Below are 25,055 nucleotides of genomic sequence, written 5' to 3' on the forward strand. Positions count from 1 at the left end.
AAAAAAAAAAAAAAAAAAAAAAAAAGTCAGTCCAGAGATAGATTTTTTTTTTTATGTGCTGCTTTGATTATTCATTTTCATTTGTTTGTTTTTAATATTTTCAGTGCTGTTGATGAAAGTTTTAGTATCTGGTAAGTTGAACACTTTATTTGGGGTATATGCTCTGTTTTTAGATTTCTTTTTTCAAATAGGATAAAGAGAAGCAGAATGGTTTCACAAAAGAATAATAAGAATCTAAATATTGTTTTTGAAAGAGCTTTTGAGAACAAGTTAAGGAAATAATATTAATGAAATTTAAACGTTGGTTTTAATGAAACTTAAAAAATTCTGTTTCTTAGAACCCTCCAGTTCACTGCAATCCAAGTAAAACTGATTCACTAAGTTCATACTTTGTCATGAACTAAAACTATTCAAGGCACAGTAGCACCTTACTGTAGAAATCCATTTAGCCAAATAGCTCATTTTCTGAGTCATACACTCAGATGCAGCATACAGAACTAGGAAATAAACAATTTAGAAAAGTGTTAGAGAGGTTTTGTCAGAGATCCTGCAGTGTATACAATTCCTTGCCCACGTGCTTTCAGTCCAGTGATATTTAGGAGCAATAACAAGATGTGAGTGATTTCTGTGTGCCTCTCAGGATTTTAAGACATATGCATTAACCATTTAATTCTTATAACAACTCCATGAGAATAGGCACTATTATCATCTCCATTTTATGTATGAGGAAACTGAAACACAGAGAGAAAGTAACCTACCCAGATCATCCAGCTAAGCAGGTGGTAAAAGCAGTCTGCACATCCAGAGCCGGTATTCTTCATTACTATACCATCTCCATGAATGGTGGCTTCAGGTCCAGCTCTTCCACTCAAGTTCTATGCCTGTGAATAAGTTATTTCATAATCTCTAAAAAAGAGATAGTAACAATGGTTAAACACTTAGCCCAGTATCATGGTAACTGTAACAGTAACTATTATTACTGAACTTGACCCAAATGCTGCCTCTTTTGCTCCAGTGTTTTTAGTGCTATCTGATATTTTTATATATCCTTATAAATCCTCCTCTCCCTTTTAAATCCTTCTTATAACAAGGGGAGGAGGACAAGGAAATAGCTTCCTCAAAGGATAGTGTTGTTTAAAGACAAGAGTTTCAAATGGTGACTTTTAAGAACCTCCGCAAGTTTATTAAAGGCTATTATAAGAAGGGTAGAGATCAACTAGCTGTTGCCCATCTCAGCTGAGAGTAAAGCATTGACAAACTTCTAAATTTCAGGAAGGTTTAAGACAAGTAAGAACTTCTTAGGAATAAAGAGCGTTAATGTCATAGCACAGTATAAAAAGTCTAGATGTCTGTAATAATATAATTTTAGAACATATAGGAAGCAGTAGCACTCGCTTTTGCATTTTACTATAAACGTGAAGTTTATCATTTACTTATTGAAGGTACTCTAAGATGCATAGGCCAAAAGTAAAACCAGGTTGAAATTTGTGTTATCATCTTCAAACAGCCAACTGGAAAGGGCAGCAACAACAATGCTTAATACATGTGCCCTGTTAAATGAGTATTTCCATGAGGTGTTGTGTATTTCTCCACATAAATATTGACCATAAATAGCATTTAAAGTGGGTTTAGGGACAGCTGCATTTCCCATTTGTAAGCATGTTGATTACATTGATACTGGATTGTACTAGGCAAATATGTGTTTATATTTGAAAGCTGTTTATATATAAATAGTATGCTCGATACTGCAAGAGATAATGTTTTTATTAATCACTGTAAAAAAAAGACTACTTCTGGGTCAAACATTATATTTCTTTAAAGGTTATCAAGTGGTTATCTTAGAGTATAGACAGATGTTTTCTAAATGATGTGTGAGTTATCTTTCATAAATTGATCAACACTGAGAATGTTGTCAGAAGTCTAAGTAAGAAACCATTGAGCATAAGGAAGTAGCTATCATGAAGCAGAGTTTTAGTTTTTGTGGTGATACATTCATTTGTGAAATTGGAGGATACTTGCATATTTTAACAGTAAAATCAGTAATTTCTATAAGATAAAAGTGATATATGTTTGGAAATTGATATGAGCTTTCTTTTTTTGCCCATATTAAAAATAAATTCAGAAGGCTATAAAGAAAACTGCAAAAGTCAGCCATAATCCTACTATCCAGAGAAACCACTAATAACTTTTTAGAAGAACTTTCAAGTATACACACACTATTCATGAGGTATGTTTATGGTTCTCTTTTTTTTTTACATCTTTTTCGGAGTATAATTGCTTTACAATGTTGTGTTAGTTTCTGCTAACAAAGTGAATCAGCTATATGTATACATATATCCCCATATCCCCTCCCTCTTGTGCCTCCCTCCCACCCTCCCTATCCCAGCCCTCTAGGTGGTCACAAAGCACAGAGCTGATCTCCCTGTGCTATGCAGCTGCTTCCCACTAGCTATCTGTTTTACATTTGGGAGTGTATATATGTCAATGCTACTACTCTGACTTCGTCCCAGATTCCCCTCCCTGCCTCCCGCCCCTGTGTCCTCAGGTCCATTCTCTACATCTGTCTTTATTCCTGTCCCGCCCCTAAGTATGGTTCTTTAAATAAGAATAAAATGAGATTGTGTATTTTATAACCTACTTTTTTTCCAACTTAGCAATATACTGAGGGCATATTTTTATCTCCATATACATGTATGATTGTTTTTATATCTGCATGATATTCCACTGGGTACCATAATTTATTTAACCAATCATTTATTGATAAACATTTAGACTTTTTCCAGTTTCTTGGTGTTGTAGAGAAATCTGTAATGGCATTGTATATATATTCATGCACATTTAAGTCATGGTTTGGCACACTTTTTCTATAAAGGGCCAGATAGGAAATATTCTAGGCTTTGTGGGCCAGATAGTAACTGTTGCAACTACTCAACTCTGCTGTTTTAACTCCAAAGCAGCCAGAGACAAATACATAAACAAATGAGTGTGGCTGTTTTCCAATAAAACGTTCTTAAAACAGCTATAGTTTGCTGACCCCGATTATGATTCCTTGATCAAAGATTATGCAAAAATAAAAGGCTAGTAATATGTATTTCAAAATTGCATCCCAGCTAGAATCAAGTCTATAAATTAGATAATAGTATTTGTATCAATGTTAATTTTCTGACTTTGATAATTAATTGTACTATGGTTATATAAGAAAATGACCTTGTTAGGAAATACACACTTAAATATTTAATGGTGAGGGGTCATCATGTTTCCAACTTATTTTCAAATGGTTCAGGAAAAAATATTCAGAGAGAAAAAATGTTAATAATTGGTAAATCTAGATTTAGGATAAATGGAAAACCCTTAGTACTATTTTTGCAACTTTTCTGTAAGTTTGGAATTATTTCAAGATAAAAAGTAATAAAAAACAGTCTGGCCCTAAAGCTCTCATACTTCCTTAGTGAGGTGTAAATCACCCTGTAGAAGGACATTGGTAATATAGGAAGCTGAGGGTTGACTTGGTGATTCAGAATCAGAGCTGTTTCTATTTGACAACGGAATTAAAAAGGGCAAGAGTGTTCCACTCCATTGTTCCCATAACAACTCAGACTTTACATACTTTTCAGAGTTTTTAATTTCACTGGAATAGTTGTATAAATTTTAAATTATTATAGTTTCAGATCAAAATATTAATGGAGACTTCAGTCACATTTAAAAAGGGAGAGAGAAGAAACCCTTTTGTATTGCAAGGTAATCATTTGGACATGATTACTTTCCTAACAGCCTTTGAACCTGGGCAAAGGATCAGTTTTATTCTTTGGATCTCTTAGGTCAATTGTATTTGTAAAATGGACTTTATTTTCTCAGCATATTTCTACATCTTTGTTGTCTCTCAGATGAGGCAATGAAAGGATGCAGTCCTAATTTACCATTCAGTTGCTTTAGAGACAAGGTTTATCAGATGGCCAAGCTGGCATTCCGTTTTAGAGATTGAGGGGCCTCACTTGTATTTTCACCCCAGAAAGAGGTCTTCCTAATCCACCTGAAGATAGATAATAAAAGTGCCTGGATTGTGCTAGATATTTATTCCTGGAGTTCATTTAATCTTGACAACAACCCAGTGTGGTAGACATTAGTATCCTCTTTTTACAGATAAGACTCACAGAGGCTAACTCACTTGCCTGAGACCACAAAACTAGTAAACATTAGAGCTAGAATTCAGACCCAACACTGAATACAGACCATCCCAGACACTTCAAGAAAGAATTTGGAATCTGTCCTAGTACTGAGGAGGAGTTGATTTCAGTATTTTTGTTGTTGTTTGTTTTGTTTTTTAACTATTCATTAAGAAGTGATTACTGAAATTTTAGGCATTCTTCTGACAAAGAAAATGTTTACATGTAAAATCCATGTGAGAGAATTTAGGATTTATTCCCCGTACTATGCAAATATGCCCCTTTAAGAACGCCCCTCCTTTTAAAATAATTTTTGTCATCATTTGGGACGGGGCCTGAAAATTCTGCAGTGGCACTCTTTTTTATTTATCTGGCTTATGAGTTTAAGATCTGTTATGATTTAAACCTTTATGAAGTGGTTAAAATTTAATGACAGGTCTTTGAAAGGTTTTGTGGGAGTTGATAGTAATTTGTATGCCAAGAGATAAAAACAAGACATTTGCCGTATGTCTGTTTCAAGAGTTATACTTTATGTGAAAAAGGTGGTATGATTACATGCATCCCAATTGTGAATCCTCTGCTGATAAGAGACAGTTTCAAAGAAGACAGCTAATAAGCATAGTATCTCCTTTTCTCTGTTAGAGTGATAAATCTGAAAGGAAGACAATTGAGAATTCAGTTGAATCCTTGGAAGCAAAATAGTTACCCAGTAGTTGAGAGTCCCATGAAATATTTCAGTTTGGGGAAAAAAAAAAATTTCAGTTTGAATCTTCTGTGCTGTTAAAACTGCCTGAGTGTAAAAGTAGATTAAATTGATACAGAATGACCCTTCAGAGACTCAGTATTTTCTCTTTCTTATGTGTTTCCTTTTTCATTCTAGAACCTAGACATTGTTTTATTAACTTCTCAGAATTATAATTTATTGACATATGCTTTAAAAGCAGAAATTAAGTAATAGTACTCTAGTTCTAACTCAGTTACTTCATAACCGAGCCAAATGTTACTTGCGTTACTTTACACTCAAGTGTGTCTGTGTGGGGGAGAAGAAGAGAGGAGGGGAAGGGGAGACAATGAGTATGAATAAGAACATGCACTTTCCCTTGTGAGTGTTTAGCATGGTACTAATGAAGTTAGTGGAATCATCAATTATGGTTGTGATTTTTAAAGGTGATGGATGTAAAATATGAAATCTGGCTGTAGATCTTCAACAGCCTCATTGCTGCTTCTAATTGAGATGGACAGTAAGCTCTTGGTCTCTAGCCTAGCAGTAATCTGTGCCCTGTAACCATAAACAAATTGGTTTGAAATCTGGTATTCAAGCAAATGACCAGAAAGTTACACCTCTAACACACTCTGTGCCAAGTTTGTTGTACATCGAAGTTCCCCTTGCAAACGGCTCAGTAACTTATTTAATATAAAAGTTGTTCTAGTTTTAGAAATCTTGACCTCTCAAATATAAATCAGAGTTTGGGGATAAATCTTTAATACTCTAGTCATAATTGCCTGGGTCCGTGATATTCAGAATTCAATTGCCACGTCTCAAAGCAAGCCAAGTAAAGGTGATCTGTACAATGGCCCATCAAAAACGATGATTTTTAGTCACCTTCTGGAAGTCCTTAGCATGTAGAGTTTTGGTTACTCTGACCAAAGGAGCTGTGTTGTATTTCATGCACACAGAAACCAAATTTTGTAAACCCAAGTGGCTTTCTGACAGAAATATTTGGATGCTGCAATAATAGAATGACTTTTTTTTTTAACATCTTCATTGAAGTATAATTGCTTTACAGTGGTTTGTTAGTTTCTGCTGTATAACAAAGTGAATCAGCTATACGTATACATATATCCCCATATCCCCTCCCTCTTGCATCTCCCTCCCACCCTCCCTGTCCCACCGAAGACCATTTCAAAAATTTGAATAATCTCAGAATATCCAGGGTATTTGGTTGGCATAAACAAACAGTTCTACTTTCAGGCATGAAGTTTTGAAAGCTTGAGTTTATAAGCTAATTGCTCTTAGCCTCTCTGTACTTGTTACTCTAATTCTACCCATGTTTAAGATGTTTCCCCAGCCAGAGGAATAGTACACTTTTCTGGGGTAATAGAAGTGGGAAGCCAGGATGCTAGGTGGTGTCAGCTTTTAAAAAGGAAGGGAAAGCAGGTCAAATCTCTATAACCTATGAGAAAGTAGGTAAAGCTAGAGAGCGGGCCTGGTACTGAAAAGAGACCTGGAGGAGGAGGAGAGGGTAGAGGTTTGACTTGACAGAAACAGGAGTTTCCCATATAAACTGTTCTATATACGTTCCTTAGCCAGTCTACAAAAGCCCCTGTTATAGCTGACAGGGTACGTGTTTTCCATTTTTTTTTAAATATAGGCAACAAAACCACTGCAGATCAGTGCAGTAGTAATTGACTACTACAATGAATAGGAAATGCCCTTCCAAGAAATGTTTAATGACAGGGATTAAACTATGTAGATGGCTCCTTCTTCAAGGCACCCCCCTTTTGGAATCAGATGCTATTTGGCACTAGCCGTCTGGCATCTTTTTCTTCTCAAAAAAAAAAAAAAAAAAAAAAAAAAAAAAACGCTCCTAGAGAAGGCTCTTCTTTGTTCCAGACCATCACTGCCCTGAGGTAATCCAGTCCCTAACCATCTGAAAAGAGCTGTGTTAAGCATACTTTCCCTTCCTCGTTTAACCTTGTTGTCCTGGGTCTTTGGTGGCTGGCTCTGGGCCTTATCCACTGCACAGGAGAATGAAGGAAGGGAGAAAGGAGATTTAGATTTCAGTTCTCCCAGATAGATGGGAAAGTATTAGCCCAGAGACCTTTGCCCTTGAATCTTGGCTGGTCCTGGGGCCAGGCAGGCAGCAAGGCTGGGGTGATCTAGCCCAGGAATTTAGAGCTTGCATGTGTGCTGCCCAAGTCAGACCTGTTTCTGTACTTCTAACCATTTTGGCCATTGTGTGTAGGATTTCAGAACTAGGGCATTCTGTCTTTCATTATTACCTGTGAGGGGTCAGTCTAAGCAGTCTCTCCAAGTGACAAGTGTGCTCATCTCAACAGCAGATTTCCCTGAGAAAAGCAGGGAGAACTTTATGATTTATTTTCAGGGCCTCAGCCTTCACTTAGCAAATTCTGAAGTGCCTCTTTCTCAACATTCAGATTTTGATTAAGTAAATAAAATGTATCCATGGGAGAGGTCTATTTTCTGACCCCCTCATTTTGTACTTTATGGCCTTGAGAGTACTTGAGTTTGGGGAATATGGGTAATGTTGAAGTATCCTTTGAAAGGAGAAGCACTTAATAGTTTACAAATACATGTCTCTTTATGGAAGTTTCTTGTAAATGGTATGTTTTTTAGCAAGCAATCAAACTTGGAAGCAATTTGAAACTTGTTTCACTTTTAAACATTTGACTTTAAATTTTTTTTTTTTTTTTAGGGAAGAAACCTTCGTCTTCTGCTAATATTTATGAAATTGGGATTATTTTTAAAAGGGCTTGGATGGATCCATGTGGATTAAATATTATTTGCTTTCAAGTTTTCAGCCACATCATAGCATTAATTAGCACATCCACATGCTTTTTATACCATTTATTAACTTTGACTATCTAGGGCATGAAATCGGTACTGGAATTGACGTTATGCTGCTTTCTTTTAAGATATCTTTCAGTTGAATGAACGAAGATTTCCTCCCTCTTCACATAGACTGAAACTTGTCAAAGAGCTGTAATACTGAACTTTTTTCACTTCCTCAAATATGTTATGCTAGCCCTCATCTCCTCCCTTCAAACCTGCTGCTCTCAGACATATTGCCTCTACTTCTGGCCTGGCCTAGCAAACTACTACTAATCCTTCAAGTGTCAAATTAAATTCGTTTTTTAGGAATGCCTTCCCTGCTCTCTAAATGTTAGTTAGGTGAGTCCTATTAAATTACACAAGTAATTATTTGTTCATGCCTACCTTTTCTACTACTATGAGGCCAGCGAAGCTCATCTAAGTTGTTCACAGTGCCTAAGCACTTGAATGACTGAGTGAATCACTTAATGCATTTTTTTCCCATTACTTTTCTTCCTCAGTAGTTTTGTAATAGGTTATGTTAAATATGTGTTTTTTTAGGTCAGTATTGGTTTTCTGAAAATATTACCATCATTTCATTTTGGGGAAAGGAGGTAGAGAATACACCAATATGCCTGAATATCATGGGCATCTTTTTTTATTTTAATATAATGAGAATTTTGGTAGAATAGGTATTGGTTTACATTATGGACCAGGAATGGTTATCCCATTATTGAATGGGAATGGTTATCTGCATCTAAAAGCCTACTGTTAAAAAGTTCAGTTTTACACAGGTGTTGTATACATAAATGTACGGGTTATTGTGTCACTTCCTTTTCCTGTCCCCCTACTCTGCTAAAAAAGCTAGGAAATAGTCCTCATGATGTCTTTTTCAGAAGCTTTTTTTTTTTTTTTCGGTACACAGGCCTCTCACTGTTGGGGCCTCTCCCGCTGCGGAGCACAGGCTCCGGATGTGCAGGCTCAGTGACCATGGCTCACGGGCCCAGCCGCTCCGCGGCATGTGGGATCGTCCCAGACCGGGGCACGAACCTGTGTCCCCTGCATCGGCAGGCAGACTCTCAACCACTGCGCCACCAGGGAAGCCCAGAAGCTTTTTTGATGAAGGAATACTCAAAAGTATACCTGGTCACAGTTATTCAGGGTCTTTCACTTAGTGATCCTTTTACTCTTTCTTGCATTTTTGGTTTTTTGCTCAATGTTACAAGCTCAAGTAAGAGAGAACAGTTTGTAAAAGAGTTATATTTTTGTGTTATTAAAATATATCCTCTTCTTATTCATTGTATAAAATTATGTCCATGTTAGGAAGGGATTAAAAAATCAGTGTTGTTCCCCTCCTGCCACCCCCCTAAAAGGTGAAAATAAGGCATCCCAGCTGGGTCCAGGAAAGGCTAAAAGGATTTCAGAGTGTGAGAGCTCTTAAAGGCTATCTTGGTGTTTTTACTAAATTGCTCTGCACCAGACAGGTACACATACAGCTAGAATTTTTTAACCTCTGTCTAACATGATTGGTGAAGTTAAATGCAGGCTGTCTGCAATCTTGTATGTGTTGACTAGTGATTAAGCTCATGTAATTGCTGTTTAGTATGTGTCAGCAATTCTTGACAATTGATAAACGTTTTTTTGGTATGTCATGCAAAAAAATACTAGAAATAGTATTTCTCTTCCAATAGAAGTTTATCTTTTGGTTTCAACAAAATTCAGACCAATTGACACAGGCTAAGCCACAGAGAAAGCACTTTACATCCTACATTCCTTTGATAGATTGGTTTATTGATTATTTATCTATGTTGACAACAATATTAAAGAATTTCTTCATAACAGTTCAGAGTATAATCAACTACTAAAATATGAGTTGCAGATAATAACGCCCACTTTATTTAACACATGGAGGGTGCTACAAGGGCAGGGAGCAGGGGTGTGCTCCTGGCCCAGCAAGGATGGCCTCCAACAGTTCTCCACTCCTCCCAGCCTCTCCGAAGCCCACCGCACTGCTCCTGGGAGTAGGGACAGCAGCACAAGCCTGGGGACGCAGCTTATGAGTTCGGAGGTGCCTGGGCCTGCACCCTTCAGAGGCCTTCTCTGTCGCTAACACACCAGGACCTGGAGCTGCCAGCCTGGGGGGTCCTGTTGTTGTGGAGCAAGGGCTCATGTGGACTATGAGGACTGTTTCCTAGCTTTTTTAGTAGAGCAGGGGGACAGGAAAGGGAGAGTGACACAGTAACCTGTACACATACGTACACAACACGTGTGTAAAGCTGAACTTTTTAACAGTAGGCTTTTAGATGCAGATAACCATTCCCATTCCATAATGGGAAAACCATTCCTGGTCCATAATGTAAAGGTGCAGAAGGAGGTGAAAGCCCAACACTAACAGCACGTGTTTGAATCAAAGTAAGGGTTTATTTGCAGGGTGCCAAGCAAGAGAGTGGGAAACAAGTCTCAGATCCACTCCAATTTGGACTTGATTGAGGGGCTTTTTTAAAGGGGAAGAACAAAGAGGCTGGGATTAATCATCATTAATATGTGATTTTTTTAATTGAGGGATAGTTGATATACAGTATTATATAAGTTTCAGGTGTACAACATAGTGATTCATAATTTTATAGGTTATATTCCATTTATAGTTATTCTGAAATATTGGCTATATTCCTTGTGCTGTACAGTATATCTTTGTAGCTTATTTATTTTGTACATAGTAGTTTGTTGCTTTTAACCCCCTACTCCTATCTTGCCCCTTCCCTCTTCCCTATCCCCAGTGGTAACCACTAGGTTACTCTATGTGACATTTCGTTTTTTTTCTTTTTTTGTATTTGAAATATAGTTGATTTACAATATTGTGTTAGTTTCAGGTGTACAGCACAGTGATTCAGTTTTATGTATGTATTTTTTCAGATTATTTTCCATTATAGGTTATTGCAAGATATTGAATATAGTTCCCTGTGCTATACAGTAAATCTTTGTTGCTCATCTATTTTGCATACAGTAGTTTGTATCTCTTAATCCCATACTGTATGTGACATTTCTTTTTTATTTATTTATTTATTTATTTTTGGCTGTGTTAGGTCTTCATTGCTGTGCACGGGCTTTCTCTAGTTGCAGTGAGCAGGGGGCTACTCTTCATTGCAGTGTGCGGGCTTCTCATTGCGGTGGCTTCTCTTGTGTTGTAGTTTATCTTACGACAGGGCCGAAAGTAAGCTCAACACACGAGATGAATTGTGCAGAAGCACAGCAGTAGAGGGCTGCCGCTTGCTCAGGCAACACAGCGCCGTCTGTCCTGCTGTGGTAGCTTTTATTAAAGCATTATCTATGTTAACATTTTAAGACTTGTTTTCTTAACACTTCAGAAATGCCAAAGCAGCAACCTATGTTTTTATTAATTATACAAGCAGTAATTGGCTTTCTTGAAAACATGCCGTGCTTCGTCCTTGAGCACAAAAGCAGCACAAAGTTCCCACCATTATTTTGATTATACTGAAGTAGCACAGGGACATTGCCTTGTGTTCCCACCATTCTGATTACACTGAGGACATTCTCATGGATCAGCGCCCAAAGCACTCAATGCTTCTTCGCAGGCCCCCGGTTTGCCAGGGGGGCTCAAAGCATTCAGGACTGTTCGCAGTTCTGGCTTATTCGCCAGCCCCCAGTTTGCTGCGGCGGGGGGGGCGGGGCTCATGGGTCACGTCTCCTTTCCATGTCCACAGTTATTCCACTACACTCTTGTTGCAGAGCACGGGCTCTAGGCGCACGGGCTTCAGTAGTTGTGGCACATGGGCTCAGTAGTTGTGGCTCGCGGGCTCTAGAGCACAGGTTGTGGCGCACGGGCTTAGCTGCTCCATGGCATGTGGGATTTTCCCCAACCATGGGTCGAACCCGTGTCCCCTGCATTGGCAGGCGGATTCTTAACCACTGTGCCACCAGGGAAATTTTATCATAGTTTAAGGAGTCAGGATGTCTCTGTTTTATGATTCTCAGGCCAGGTGGTCATGGTTCAGGGGTCTGTTAGCTCATCTTGTGCTGGAGGAACAACTTGAGTTTGTATGTTAATGGTGATATATCTACAGCAGCAATTTTGGTACATTAATGATGTTAACAATAGTAATCTTAGCCATCTGACTCTAGTTGATTAATGTTCAGGTAGCACAGGATTGGGGTAAGAGGTGACAAAGAAAGGAAATAAAATTTTAGATAGAATAACTGTAAACTCAGTAAGGGAACTCTGTTTTAGGGGGACTTGGTTTTACTCTGTAGGACGATGGTGAGGATAGCACCACACTTCTGAAGCCCCGAGCCCCCGTCACCTCCTGGACAGGCCCCTATCTGCAGAAGAAGCAGCCTCTGGTGTCAGGAGGAGCTGCTGGTGTAGCACTGGCCCAGGCACTCCTCCCCTTCTCTGACCCATCTTGCAGGCTCTAAGTCCCTGCAGGGGCGGGCGGCAGAGGCCCCTGGCTAGGCTCGGGCAGATTCCATCCATTTATAAATGGATTATTTATAAATGGATTATTTATTTATTATTTATAAATGGATTCCATCTATTTATAATGTATTTGTAGCTTTGTAGTTAATAAATACAGCACTTTGAGTTTAATGAGATATTGTATATGATGGTCTCTAACATGGTGCCTGGTAAGTCAGAACCCGTTTGAAACAGATACCTACTAAAACTCACTTAAGTAAAAAAGGTGTGCTTGTTTTGAGGATTCCGGTATTTCATGCCACAGTCAGGTGTCAGGGTCACTGTTCATGGTTGTGTGGGCTAGGTTCTGCATAGCTTTTAGTAGGAGTACAGCCAGGCCTTAGCAACAAACTGGAACTAGAAACTAAATCACTGTCAGGCCTCTCTGTCTTTGCAGACAAAATGAGTTCTGTAGATGTTAATTTTTCCTTAATCATAGCTTATCTTTTGGAATAGGGGAGTACCCACATTTTGGTGGACTTAAAAACATCTAATTGGCTTTTTATGAGAAAGGAAAAGTTGTTACATGATTGTTAGAATTGACTGAAGGTCTCCCATCCATAATCTATTCCTGTATTTGTTATCAGACATTTTACCTCTACTTTCATCCTGCTTTTCTTTTTTTTAATAAAGATTTCATGATCAGCAACCCAATGGAAAATATAATATTGTTCCATGTTCACTTTTTCTTCACTATGCTTTTATTTGTCCATAAGAAATACAATTTTTTCTCTCTCTGCTATTCCTTTTTTCAGCCCCTTCCTTTTCCTTTCATTTGATATGTCTTTAGTCTACTACATAGAGGAAACCTTCTAGCAGGATGAAAGCATAATTTTGTGAAAAGGTAGATATTTACCACCATTGGTATGATTTCTGTTCTTTGGAAGTAAAGACCATGCTTGAGCCCATTCCTCTCCTAGTGGGTTTGAACTGGCTGCTGTTCTCTTACTGAATGTCAACATCAGTCACCGTCTTTGTCCTTTCTAATGGGATAGTTTTTAAAGTCATATGATCATAAAATTAGCTTCTCAGTCTTGATCCTGTAAAAGTAAATTAAGGTTTGAACGATATAAGATAGTTTAAATATTCTAATGCCCTGAATTGCTGTTTGTTTCATAATATGTTTGCCTTGTTTCCTCAGCTGTATATTGAGTTCATTCACAGCAGGTTGGCTTTTAAATTTCCTTTTGTATCCTGTTTTGACTAGTAGTGCTGAGTCTTACTAATAAGTATAATAATAGATACTGAAACTTTTCATAGCTCTGCATCTGAGAAAGACATTGTTGAAGACATCATATTTCACCTCTAAAGATTTCAGTATGAATCTTCTAAAAATAGAACATTTTACATAACTACAATAACCATCATCACACATAAGAAAATTAATAAATCCTTAATTTCACCAAAGTTTCAGTCTATATTCAAATGCTCCCAGTGTCCCATAAATGTTTTTGTAGATTTTTTTTCCCTGAACTAGGATCTTACCAAGATTCAGACATTACATTCGGTTGTTCCAGCTCTTTAGTCTTTCTTTGTCTCTCTCTCTCTCTCTTTTTTTTAATCTAAATGTTTCTCTCCCCTTTTGGGTGATTTTTCAAATCTGCTCATTCCTTCTACATTTATTAACTGGCTTCTTTTTAGGCAGGAGTAGGGTGGAGGGGTAAAGAAAAACTTCGCTTTGACTGAGTGCTAAATAATTTAATATGTAAACAAATGGATAGGTGAATTTAAGAGCTAATTGCAGAAGCAGTACTTACATAAATCCTACATTTAAACTGAAAGGTATGTTGTTGAAAGAAAAACCTCCAAGAAAAGCAAAAGGCTATACAAGACAGAAAATGTAAAGATGTCCAGGTTCTCAATAAATAATATTTATATAGTCACAATATTATAAACATGACTGACTTTCAGTCAACCTTGATAGCTTAAAAATAGTTTAAAAATTAATATAATAGTTATCAACTTTCATGGTAGAGTTTAGAAGGTAGAAGGTATAAAGGGGAGAAGTGAAGGGAAAGATAGAAGTCCTAGTATCAAGGGAGATATTGTCTGTAGTTGATGAAATAAGAAGTATAGGGGTATAAGTATATTAATTAAAGTTATAAAGAGGTTATGTAGAGGAACTAAAAATAATGATGTAACTCTACTGTAATTTGGGGGCAGGAGAATGGACTATCATCCTCATCTATTATAATAGGAAGTCAACACATTGTCTAAAATTTGATATCTTAAGAAATGATGATGTTAATTTCTACAACTAATATCTGTCCCTAGGATAATACCATAGTCTTAATTACACTAACATTAAATAGTAAGCCTTGAAATTAGGTAGTATAAGTCCTTCAGCCTTGTTCTATTTAAGGATGGCTTTGATTGTTCTAGGTCTTTTACTTTTCCAAAGTCCTGCAAAGATTTTTACTGGGACTACTTTGAATCTGTAAATAAATTTGGGAGGAATTGGCATCTTAACAATAATGAGTTTTCCAATCCATGAACATGGTGTCATTCTTCATTTATTTAGGCCTTCTTTAATTTCCCTTTGCAGAAGTTTTCAGCATACAGGTTTTGTAGATCTTCAGTTAAATTTAATCCTAAAAGAAGATGTGGTACACACACACACACACACACACACACACACACACAATGGAATACTACTTATCCATAAAAAAAAAAGATGAAATCTTGCCATTTGTGACAACATGGATGGAGGGCATTGCGCTAAATGAAGTAAGTCAGAGAAAGACAAGACCTTATGATTTTACTCATATTGTGGAATATAAACAAATAAAAACAAAATAAATGAACAAACCAAACAAAAACAAACATGTTGATAATAGAGAACAAAGTAGTGGTTACCAGAGAGGAAGGGGCTGGGAGGAGAGGTGGTCGTGAAATAGCTGAAGGGAATTAGTTGTATGGTGATGGATGGAAACTAAATTTTTGGTGATGAGTACACACTGTAGTGTATACAGAAGCAGAAATATAATGTACACGTGAAACATATAATGTTATAAACCAATGTTACCTCAATAAAAGATAAAATTTTAAAAGTTAATCCTAAGTATTTTTTTGCTATTATAAATTAACTTGGTTTCTTTATTTTCTAATTATTTGTTGGTAATATATAGAAACATATTTGCCTTTTGTATATTGACCTTGTAGTCTGTGACCTAATTTCACTTATTAGTTCTAAAAGTTGTTTTGTAGATTTCTTGGGATTATCCATGTATAGGGTCATATTATATGCAAATAAAGACTGTTTTTCTTCTCCCTTTCCATTCTTTATGTCTTCCCTTTTTCTTACATCATGACCCTAACTATACCCCCCAGTATAATAATGAATTGAAGTGGTAAGAACAGAAATCCTTGCTTTGTTCCTGATCTTGGGTAGAGAACAGGTCTTTCACCCTTGAGTATTATGTTACTTATAGATTTTTGTAGATGCCTATAAGCAGATTTAGGATGTTCCCTTGTAGTTCTATTTTGTTGGGGGCTTTTATCATAAATGGATGTTGATTTTTTTTGCGGCTATTAAAATATTTATATGGTTTTCTCCTTTCTTAATATGGTGACTTATACTAATTGACTCCTGGGTGCTTGAATCAACCTTGAATTCCTGGAATCAACTCCACTTGGTTATGATTATTATCCTTTTCATATATTATTGGGTTGAATTCCCTAAAATTTTGTTAAGAAATTTTGCATCCATATTTGAACATTAGAAATATTAGTCTGTAGTTCTGCTTTTTTGTCTGGGTTTGGGAATTAGGGTTACATTGGCCTGAACACACGATTTGGGAAGCATACCCTCCTTCTCTATTTCTAAAAGATTCCAAGTAAGATTGTTATTTCAACAGTTCATAATGAAGCAGTCTAGACCTGGAGGGATTTTTTTTCTGCAAAGGTTTATGAATTTGATGTTTTTAATTGATACAGGGGTGTTCAAATTTTCTATTTTTTTAGTCAGTTTTTCTCATTTGTTATCTTTCAAGGAAATTTTTCCATTTCATCTAGGTTGTCAAATGTATTGGCATAAAGTTGTGCATAATGTTGCCTACTCTCTTAATGTCTCTAGATTCTGTAGTGATATTCCCCTCTTATTTTGATTTTGGTAGTACACATTTTTCTTTATCAGTTTATCCTAGAGGCTTATCAGTTTTATTGACTATTTCATTGAATCAGCTTTCATGATTTCTTTGTTGTTTTAGTTTCTATTACATTGATTTCTGTTCTTCTTTCCTTCTACTTTGGGGTTTCTAGGTTTTTAAGGAAGGAACTGAGATCACTAATTTTAGAATTTTTTTCCTGATATAAGTATTTAAAGCTATAAATTTTTTCTAAACACTGTTTTAGTTGCATCCCACAAGTTTTGATAGATTGTATTTTCATCATCATTCCACTCAGAATATTTTTTTAATATAAATTTATTGTTTTATGGCTGTGTTGGGTCTTGGTTGCTGCACGCGGGCTTTCTCTAGTTGTGGCGAGCAGGGGCTACTCTTCATTGCGGTGCAGGGGCTTCTCATTGCGGTGGCTTCTCTTGTTGCAGAGCACAGGCTTCAGTAGTTGTAGCACACGGGCTCAGCAGTTGTGGCTCGCAAGCTCAGTAGTTGTGGCATACGGGCTTAGTTGCTCCACAGCATGTGGAATCTTCCCGGACCAGTGCTCGAACCTGTGTCCCCTGCATTGGGAGGTGGATTCTCAACCACCACGCCACCAGGGAAGTCCCCAGAATATTTTTTAATTTCCCTTCTGATTTCTCCTTTGACCATGAATTACTTAAAGTGTGTTGTTTTACTTTCCAAATGTTTGGGGTTTTTCGAGTTTTCTTATTGTTAATTGATTGCTAATTTAATTCCATTCAAAGAACGTATCTTGGATTTCAGTCTTTTTAAATGTATCACTGCTTGTTTTATGACCATAGCACATCCTGGTGGACTTACCATGTGTACCTGAAAAGAATGTGTATTCTGGCATTGTTAGGTATAGTGTTCTATAAATGTCATTTAAGTCAAGGTTGATCACGTTCAGATCGTCTGTGTCTTCGTCTGTTTTTTCTAGTTATATTGGTTGCTGAGAGAAGGATGGAGAAACAGGTATACCTCTAATAGCAGGTCTGGTAAAGTATTAATTGCAAAGGGACATGCATTCAAGTCAAGGAGAATTTGTTACTGTATTTTATAACCTACCACACGGTTCATTTTAATTATTGTTTGTGCTTTTGTATATTTTTAAAATTTTCTGTAATAAAACCTTAAAAACCAAATCATCTTTGGTAATGATGTCAGAGTTTAGGGAGTGCATGCCACATGCTATACCAGATGTAGGAAAAATATTTAGGATTTCTATTTGTTTATTTTCACCTCATCATTTAAAAGGTTCGATGGCACAAATGTGCAGTCTGAGCATATCTTAATTTATATTGTCACAATAAAAGATTTCCTCCCTCCTTTATTAGTCTGTAATAATAATAACCATGGTATAAAAGTCAGCGTCAACTGTAGTGCTCTCCATGTGTTAAGTGTTTTCTCACTCCACTCCTGTGAACCCATTGAATCTGTTTTCACTTTTTTATCTTTATCAAAGGTTGAATTAATAAAGGGGAATTTACAAAGTGTCGGACTTACACTTCGTCTTGTCCAGTCAACTGATGGGTATGCTGGGCACGTCATAATTGAGACCGTGGCCCCAAACTCGCCTGCTGCAATTGCTGATCTTCAGCGGGGAGATCGACTGATTGCTATTGGAGGTAATTATGCTGATGTGCAATATACCTGACATTTACAAAGAAAACCAGAGAACAGATGTGGGGGTTTTTCCTCTCTTCTTTATTTCTTTTTTTTTATTTTTTATTTTTGGCTGTGTTGGGTCTTCATGGCTGCGTGCGGGCTTTCTCTAGTTACAGCGAGTGGGGTCTGCTCTTCGTTGCGGTGTGTGGTCTTCTCATTGCAGTGGCTTCTCTTGTTGTGGAGCATGGGCTCTAGGCACGCAGGCTCAGTAGTTGTGGCTCATGGGCTCTAGAGCACAGGTTCAGTAGTTTTGGCACATGGGCTTAGTTGCTCCGCGGCATGTGGGATCTTCCCAGGCCAGGGCTTGAACCTGGGCATGTCCCCTGCAATGGCAGGTGGATTCTTAACAACTGCGCCACCAGGGAAGTCCCTCTTCCTTCTTTATTTCTATAAGCACATTACTTTTACAATGGAAAGAAAGTAATAACTATACTATAAATAAAAATGTGAAGGAAGCCTTAAAAAATTTAAAACATGTCATTTTAGTTCTAATTATAAATCTTGAAAATATTTCATCTTTAGACCATTTTCCTCCTTCTACTTCTATTTTTTTTTTTTAATTGAATGTGAAAGAAAGGGCAGGTCAATAGTTATCTTTCTGTGTGGCCACCACCATTACTACTCTGAGCCTAAAACTGACAATGTTAGCACTACTGCCCCCATCACTTAGGACTAGATAATTAACTGGAGAGAGATTCTTTGTCTAAGAGGGCATACCTGAACTGTCCTGTGGCCCCATATTGGTTGCCCCTTATTGTTCCTGACTGGCCAGCCATTTGTTAATAGATTGTCATTCAGAGTGCAGCCCAAATCATTGTCACTGGCAGAAAAATGTGTCACCTGCATGGCTTCCTATCAGTTGGATTGATAACACAACAAAAACTCTCTATTGTTAGGCAGATTATTTGCTTGCATGTTTAGAAATAAGCAGTAAGACTCACTGTGGACATCAGTGGGGGAAAAGTCCAAACCTTTTCAGACCTTTGTAGTACCTGGCCCACCCATTCTAGGCTTGTCAAGAGACTTCTTGAGCCCATGGTTGGTTACAATTGAGCTTTTAAAGGCAACATGGAATATTCTCTCACAGCTAAAACAATAAATAACAAGGTAAATTAGTTCCTAAATTAAGGAGCAGTTGTCTTTGGTTATATGTTGAAGAAACTCTACCTTTAATTCATATCCATCATGACAATAAAATCATGAAAATTATTTAATTGCATACCTGGAAGCCCCACTAAGTCAATATTTCACATGGAAATCCCTCTGACTGTCATAAACAGTGCTTTTCAAACTCTCTTGTGTATTCCAATCACCCAGGCATGGTGTTAAAATGTGGATTCTGATTCAGTAGACCTGGGGTGGTGCTCCAGGTTCTGTATTTCTAACAGGCTCCCAGATGATGATATTGGTTCATAGACACTTAGGATAATAAGGCTATAAAATAAACCTCATCTGTTACGTAGTTATTTAACATAAACGTAACAGTTATCCCTCAGCTAAAAATCGTAATTCAGTATGAATTTTTTATATATATACATATACCCTGTTTGGTTTTACCTACAGCATGAAATTGTTTTCTTTTTTACGTCCTTTTATGAAAGATTTTTGTTTTCAATTATACAAGTAGTAAATATCTGTTATCAAAAATAAATAAATAAATCCAAGCAATATAAATACAGGCAGGGTGGAAAAGCAAAAGTCATCTCTTCGTGTCTAACATTTGTAAAAATAATATTCATTGAGATAACGGGAGGGTATGATACACATTCTTTTTTTTATAGCTATACTTTATTTGTATGGGTATACAACATTTAAAAAACATTTAGTAGGCTTCCCTAGTGGCGCAGTGGTTGAGAGTCCGCCTGCCGATGCAGGGGACACGGGTTTGTGCCCCAGTCCGGGAAGATCCCACATGCCGCAGAGCGGCTGGGCCTGTGAGCCATGGCCGCTGAGCCTGTGCGTCCAGAGCCTGTGCTGCGCAACGGGAGAGGCCACAACAGTGAGAGGCCCGCGTACCGCAAAAAAAAAAAAGAAAAAAAACCTTTAGTAACGGGATTGGTGATAATTGAAATAAGATTGGCAAAATGTTTGTTATATTTAAGCTCAATGATGGAGTTCATTTTACTATTTCCTCTGCTTTTGAGTATATTTGAAATATTCCAAAAGAAAAATAATCCGTATTTGGCTGAACAGTCCCAAGAGGCAGATGTTAAGTCACAAAGAATGAGCTTAGATTGAGCTGAAGTTTTTTGCCTACCTCAGATCATTAGATGGACTTAATTTTTATTTATGTCAAACTACAGTTTTTCTGGGACATAGTGTGGTTAAAGGGAAGCAGAAGAAATTAAGGCTGGATGAATCATGAAGTCATACTAGAAAGCTCTGAATTTCAGTATGAGTTTGTAGGCTAAAGGTTTTTGAGCCAATGTTTTAGGAAAACTGGGGAGCAGTATATGTTTGGTGATTAAAATAGGGAAGATCTAAGTGAGGGATCATAGTAAAAAGCTGTTTATTACTATAGTGGAAGCCAGTGGTCAGGAGGATCTGAAAGGAGGAGGAATGAAAATGGACTGGAACTCTAATAGGATTGACAGCAGACTGAATCTATCTAGGGAGTCAGCCATCTCCATGATTCAGATCGGGTTAACTGGGAGGGTGGCAAATTGATTCACATAGTAGTGAGAACAGGAAGATGAGAAGGTCAAAGAGAGATTTTAACTTCACTGAATTTGTAGTATCAATGAAACATCCAGGTGGTGATATCCAGAAGTAGCTGGGAATGTACGACAGAGTGAAGAAGAGGGGACGCCAACCAAAGAAAAAGTTGACAGTTGAAACTACTGAAATGGGTGTAATCTAGGGAGAGAACAAAAAGGCAGAGAAACTAATGAAAAAACCATGGGAACGTTTGCATACAAGGGACAGATATAGGTGGGGAAAAAGGAAAGCAGAGATGATCAGAGCCAAATTAGTACAGTGCTGTGAAAACCGAGGAAGACAAGGTTTTAAAGGAGAAGAAGGAAGGGAATTAAGATTTTAGCAAAGGATAATTGATAGAGCAGAGTCCTGAAGGGGACAGGGAGTAGGATCCAAAGTACAAGGGATACTTCCTCCTCTAAGATGGCTTAATCCTGAAAGTGACTGGCAGGGAGGAGAGGTGGCTTTTCTTACTGATCTTCAGTAAATAAGGTGATGTCATCTACAGAATAAAAGAGAGTAGGAAGGGTGGGTTTCAGGGGAATAAGAAAGGTTTGAAGCTGGTGTTTGGAGACTTAGTTGTTTAGAGACCAATCAAAAGAATGCTAAAGCGGCACTGAAAGCCTTGCTCTAGATAGATGGTATAACTCGGGAGTTGTATCCAGGTGATAAGCTCAGGAGCAGGAAAGGGAGATAAGGGGCTAGCAAAGCTGGGGATCAGAAAGACAAGTAGATGGTAGAAGAGGAAAGGGCTGGGGCAAAAGAATAAAAAAGCTTGATGTGAACACCACTGAAGTCTTGAACTGAGGTTGGGGAGAAAAGCAAGTGGTATCAGGAGACCAGCTGGACCATGAGAGCAAAGGAGGAATGACTGGACATGGAAACTACCTCAAAACAGATTCAGTTAGCAGATAGGATTGTTATTTAGGATGTGGCCTTAAGACCTTTGGAAAGCAAAGACCCCGTCTCACCTTTCTGTAACTCCTACAGAAAGGGTTGGCTTAGGTAAGTACTGTTTTGGAGAGGGTAGGGAAAAAATAGAGCCTTTAAAAGATACACCTAGAATATCCCTAGAAGAATACATCAGAAGCTCTGATTGCCTCAGGAAAGGGACAATACGTCTGGGAGATAGAGGTGGAAGGGAGATTTCTCACTGTACATCTTTCTATACTTTTTGAATTTTGAACTAATTGGTGTAGCACCTATTAGAAAATAAAATGAAAACTTAAGATATTGTTGATATAGATAGAGATAGTAAACAGCTTGTTTAACTTTTAAAGCCTTCCTATTATGCATTCCTTATTCTTTCTGGTCCTGAAAAAGATTAGTTTGATGGGTAGGGCTAATGAAAAGAATCTGTAAGAGTCCACTATTCATAATAGTATTGGGGTGGCCAAAAAGTTTGTTCAGTTTTAAGTGAAAATAAAAGACATTTTTCATTTTCACCAAGACTTTTATTGAACAGTGTATTCACTAACAGAACAAACTTTTTGGCCAACCCAGTATTTTGCTAAGTTTATTTCAAGCATTGGTCTCTTAATTTGAATCATTCACCATACAGCTTGTAATCCCTGGTGCATTTTACAATTTCCCTCAATATAATCACAGTTTCCCATCATTTTAAGCCTGATTTAACCGTTAATAAAATCCTTTTCAATAGATCTCACTCTGCTCACTTCAGTTCAAACTGAGGAATAATGTCTTTTAAACCTAGGAAGGAATGGTAAACAATTAGGAGTTAGCAGCTTGACACCCTCCTCAGGATTTTCATGTCATCATTTGGTTTGATAAGGTAAACATTTCCAGGACATCGGAGCAGTCAGGGTTTAAGAATCAGTACACTGATGTATCCATAAACCCGTAAGATATTTTAGAGGTTTCACTATTACTTTTCCATTAGTTAAGTAAGTAATCATGAATTGATGGCAGTTACACTTAGTGAACTTAGGTAATTTTTACTGCAGTAATTTACATGTTTCCCTTTTAATATCTTAAAACAGGTGTGAAGATCACATCTACACTGCAAGTGTTGAAGCTTATCAAGCAGGCTGGTGACCGAGTCCTGGTATATTATGAAAGGCCTGTTGGCCAGAGTAACCAGGGTGCGGTGCTGCAAGATAACTTTGGACAGCTGGAAGACAACTTTCTGTCAGGCCCATGCCAACCAAACTATGAAGAGGAAACAAGTGGGTTGGCAGTAGATGCTGAAAACAGAGACCTGGATTCTGAATTTGAAGACTTAGCAAGTGATGTGAGAGCACAAACTGAGGTCAAAGATGAGGCACAGTCATTAAGTCACAGTCCCAAACGTACTCCAACAACACTTTCTGTTAAACCCCTTGGAACTATATCACCAGTTTTAAACCGTAAATTAGTTGTAGGAAGTTACCCACCACCCCCAAAACTTCCATCCAAAGAAGGAAATAAGCCCTTGGACCTAAAATCTTCTGAGATAACAGAACCAGCACAAGTGTCAAAACCCACCCAAGGATCCACTTTCAAACCACCTGTGCCACCACGACCACAAGTCAAAGTTCCTTTACCTTCTGCTGATGCCCCAAATCAGGCAGAACCAGATATTCTCGTTGAAAAGCCAGAGAAGGTGCTGCCAGCGCCTGCTGCAGATAAACCTGCTGAAAAGCAAGCGAAAAATCCGGATCACGTAGAAGAAGCAGCTGCAGCTAAGCAGTTTTTAGCAAAGCAAGAAGTGGCAAGAGATTTGACTTCAGAAAGTTCCTGCCCTCCTAAGGACAGTTCAGATGACCATCAAACGTGGGAATCATCAGAAATTCTTTATCGTGATAAGCTCGGAAAATGGACAAGAACCAGAGCCAGCTGTCTCTTTGACATAGAAGCCTGCCACAGGTACTTAAACATCGCACTGTGGTGCAGGGATCCTTTCAAATTAGGGGGTCTCATCTGTTTGGGGCATGTCAGCTTAAAACTTGAAGAGGTGGCTTTAGGATGCTTAGCTACATCGAACATGGAATACCTTTCCAAATTCAGACTGGAAGCCCCATCACCTAAGGCCATGGTCACAAGAACCGCGCTACGTAATCTGAGTATGCAGAAGGGGTTCAATGACAAATTTTGTTTCGGTGATATTACTGTTCACTTCAAATATCTGAAAGAAGGAGAGCCAGACCACCATGCAGTTACTAACTTAGAGAAAGAAAAAGAACTCCATTTGGTCGAAGAGGTTTCTGCCCTACCTAAAGAGGAGCACTTTGTTGGACAGATGGGTTTAACAGAAAATAAACACAGTTTCCAGGATACTCAGTTCCAGAACCCAACTTGGTGTGATTACTGTAAGAAAAAAGTTTGGACTAAAGCTGCTTCCCAGTGTATGTTCTGTGCTTATGTTTGCCATAAAAAATGTCAGGAAAAGTGTCTAGCCGAGACTCCTCTTTGTGGAGCAACTGATCAACGGATAGACCGGGCCCTGAAAAATCTCAGGCTGGAAGGACAAGAAACCCTCTTAGGCCTGCCCCCTCGTGTTGATGCTGAAGCTGGGAAGTCAGTCAACAGAACAACAGGTTTGACAAGACATATTATCAATACGAGCTCTCGTTTGTTAAATCTCCGTCAAGTCTCTAAAACTCGCCTTTCTGAGCCAGGAACTGATCTAGTAGAACCTTCACCAAAACACACACCCAACACATCAGACAACGAAGGCAGTGACACAGAGATGTGTGGCCCAAACAGCCCTTCTAAACGGGGCAACAACACAGGAATAAAATTAGTGAGAAAGGAGGGTGGTCTGGATGACAGCGTTTTCATTGCAGTTAAAGAAATTGGTCGTGATCTGTACAGGGGGTTGCCTACAGAGGAGAGGATCCAGAAACTAGAGTTCATGCTAGATAAGCTGCAGAATGAAATTGATCAGGAGTTGGAACATAATAATTCCCTTGTTAGAGAAGAAAAAGAGACAACAGATACAAGGAAAAAATCACTTCTTTCTGCTGCTTTGGCTAAATCAGGTGAAAGACTGCAAGCTCTAACACTTCTTATGATCCACTACAGGGCAGGCATTGAAGATATTGAATCTTTAGAAAGTCTGTCCTTAGACCAGCACTCCAAAAAAATAAGCAAGTACACAGATGATACGGAAGAAGACCTTGATAGTGAAATAACCCAACTAATAGACTCAGCCATTCAGTAGCATATCAGATGACTTATTTGGCCCATCTGAGTCTGTGTAACAGTCTGTTTAAACTTTCAAGTGATTGAGGAAAAGTTGCATCTGAAGTACCACAGATATAACCACATTTAAACCCTCTTATTATGCACTTTGGCCTGCTTCTTCACAGTTATTTGCTTGTGTAAGAACTAGAGTGGAAAAGGTGGTTTTCCAGCAAAAACATGACCAGCTCACTAAA

The 25,055-nt window shown here is 38.0% G+C and overlaps 1 protein-coding gene across 1 annotated transcript in view; it reads left to right on the forward strand.

Annotated features, from left to right (window-relative positions):
- The window catches only part of PDZD8 (PDZ domain containing 8), a 97,186-nt gene extending 72,131 nt beyond the window's left edge, over positions 1-25,055 (forward strand). The window contains 3 exon segments of the mRNA XM_007472121.1: positions 17,777-17,939; positions 22,677-24,822; positions 24,824-25,055. Coding sequence (XP_007472183.1) covers positions 17,777-17,939; positions 22,677-24,822; positions 24,824-24,878 — 2,364 coding nt within the window. The 3' untranslated portion in view covers positions 24,879-25,055.

This window comes from Lipotes vexillifer, unplaced genomic scaffold (assembly GCF_000442215.2).
Source record: "Lipotes vexillifer unplaced genomic scaffold, Lipotes_vexillifer_v1.1 scaffold240, whole genome shotgun sequence".
Lineage (NCBI taxonomy): Eukaryota > Metazoa > Chordata > Mammalia > Artiodactyla > Lipotidae > Lipotes > Lipotes vexillifer.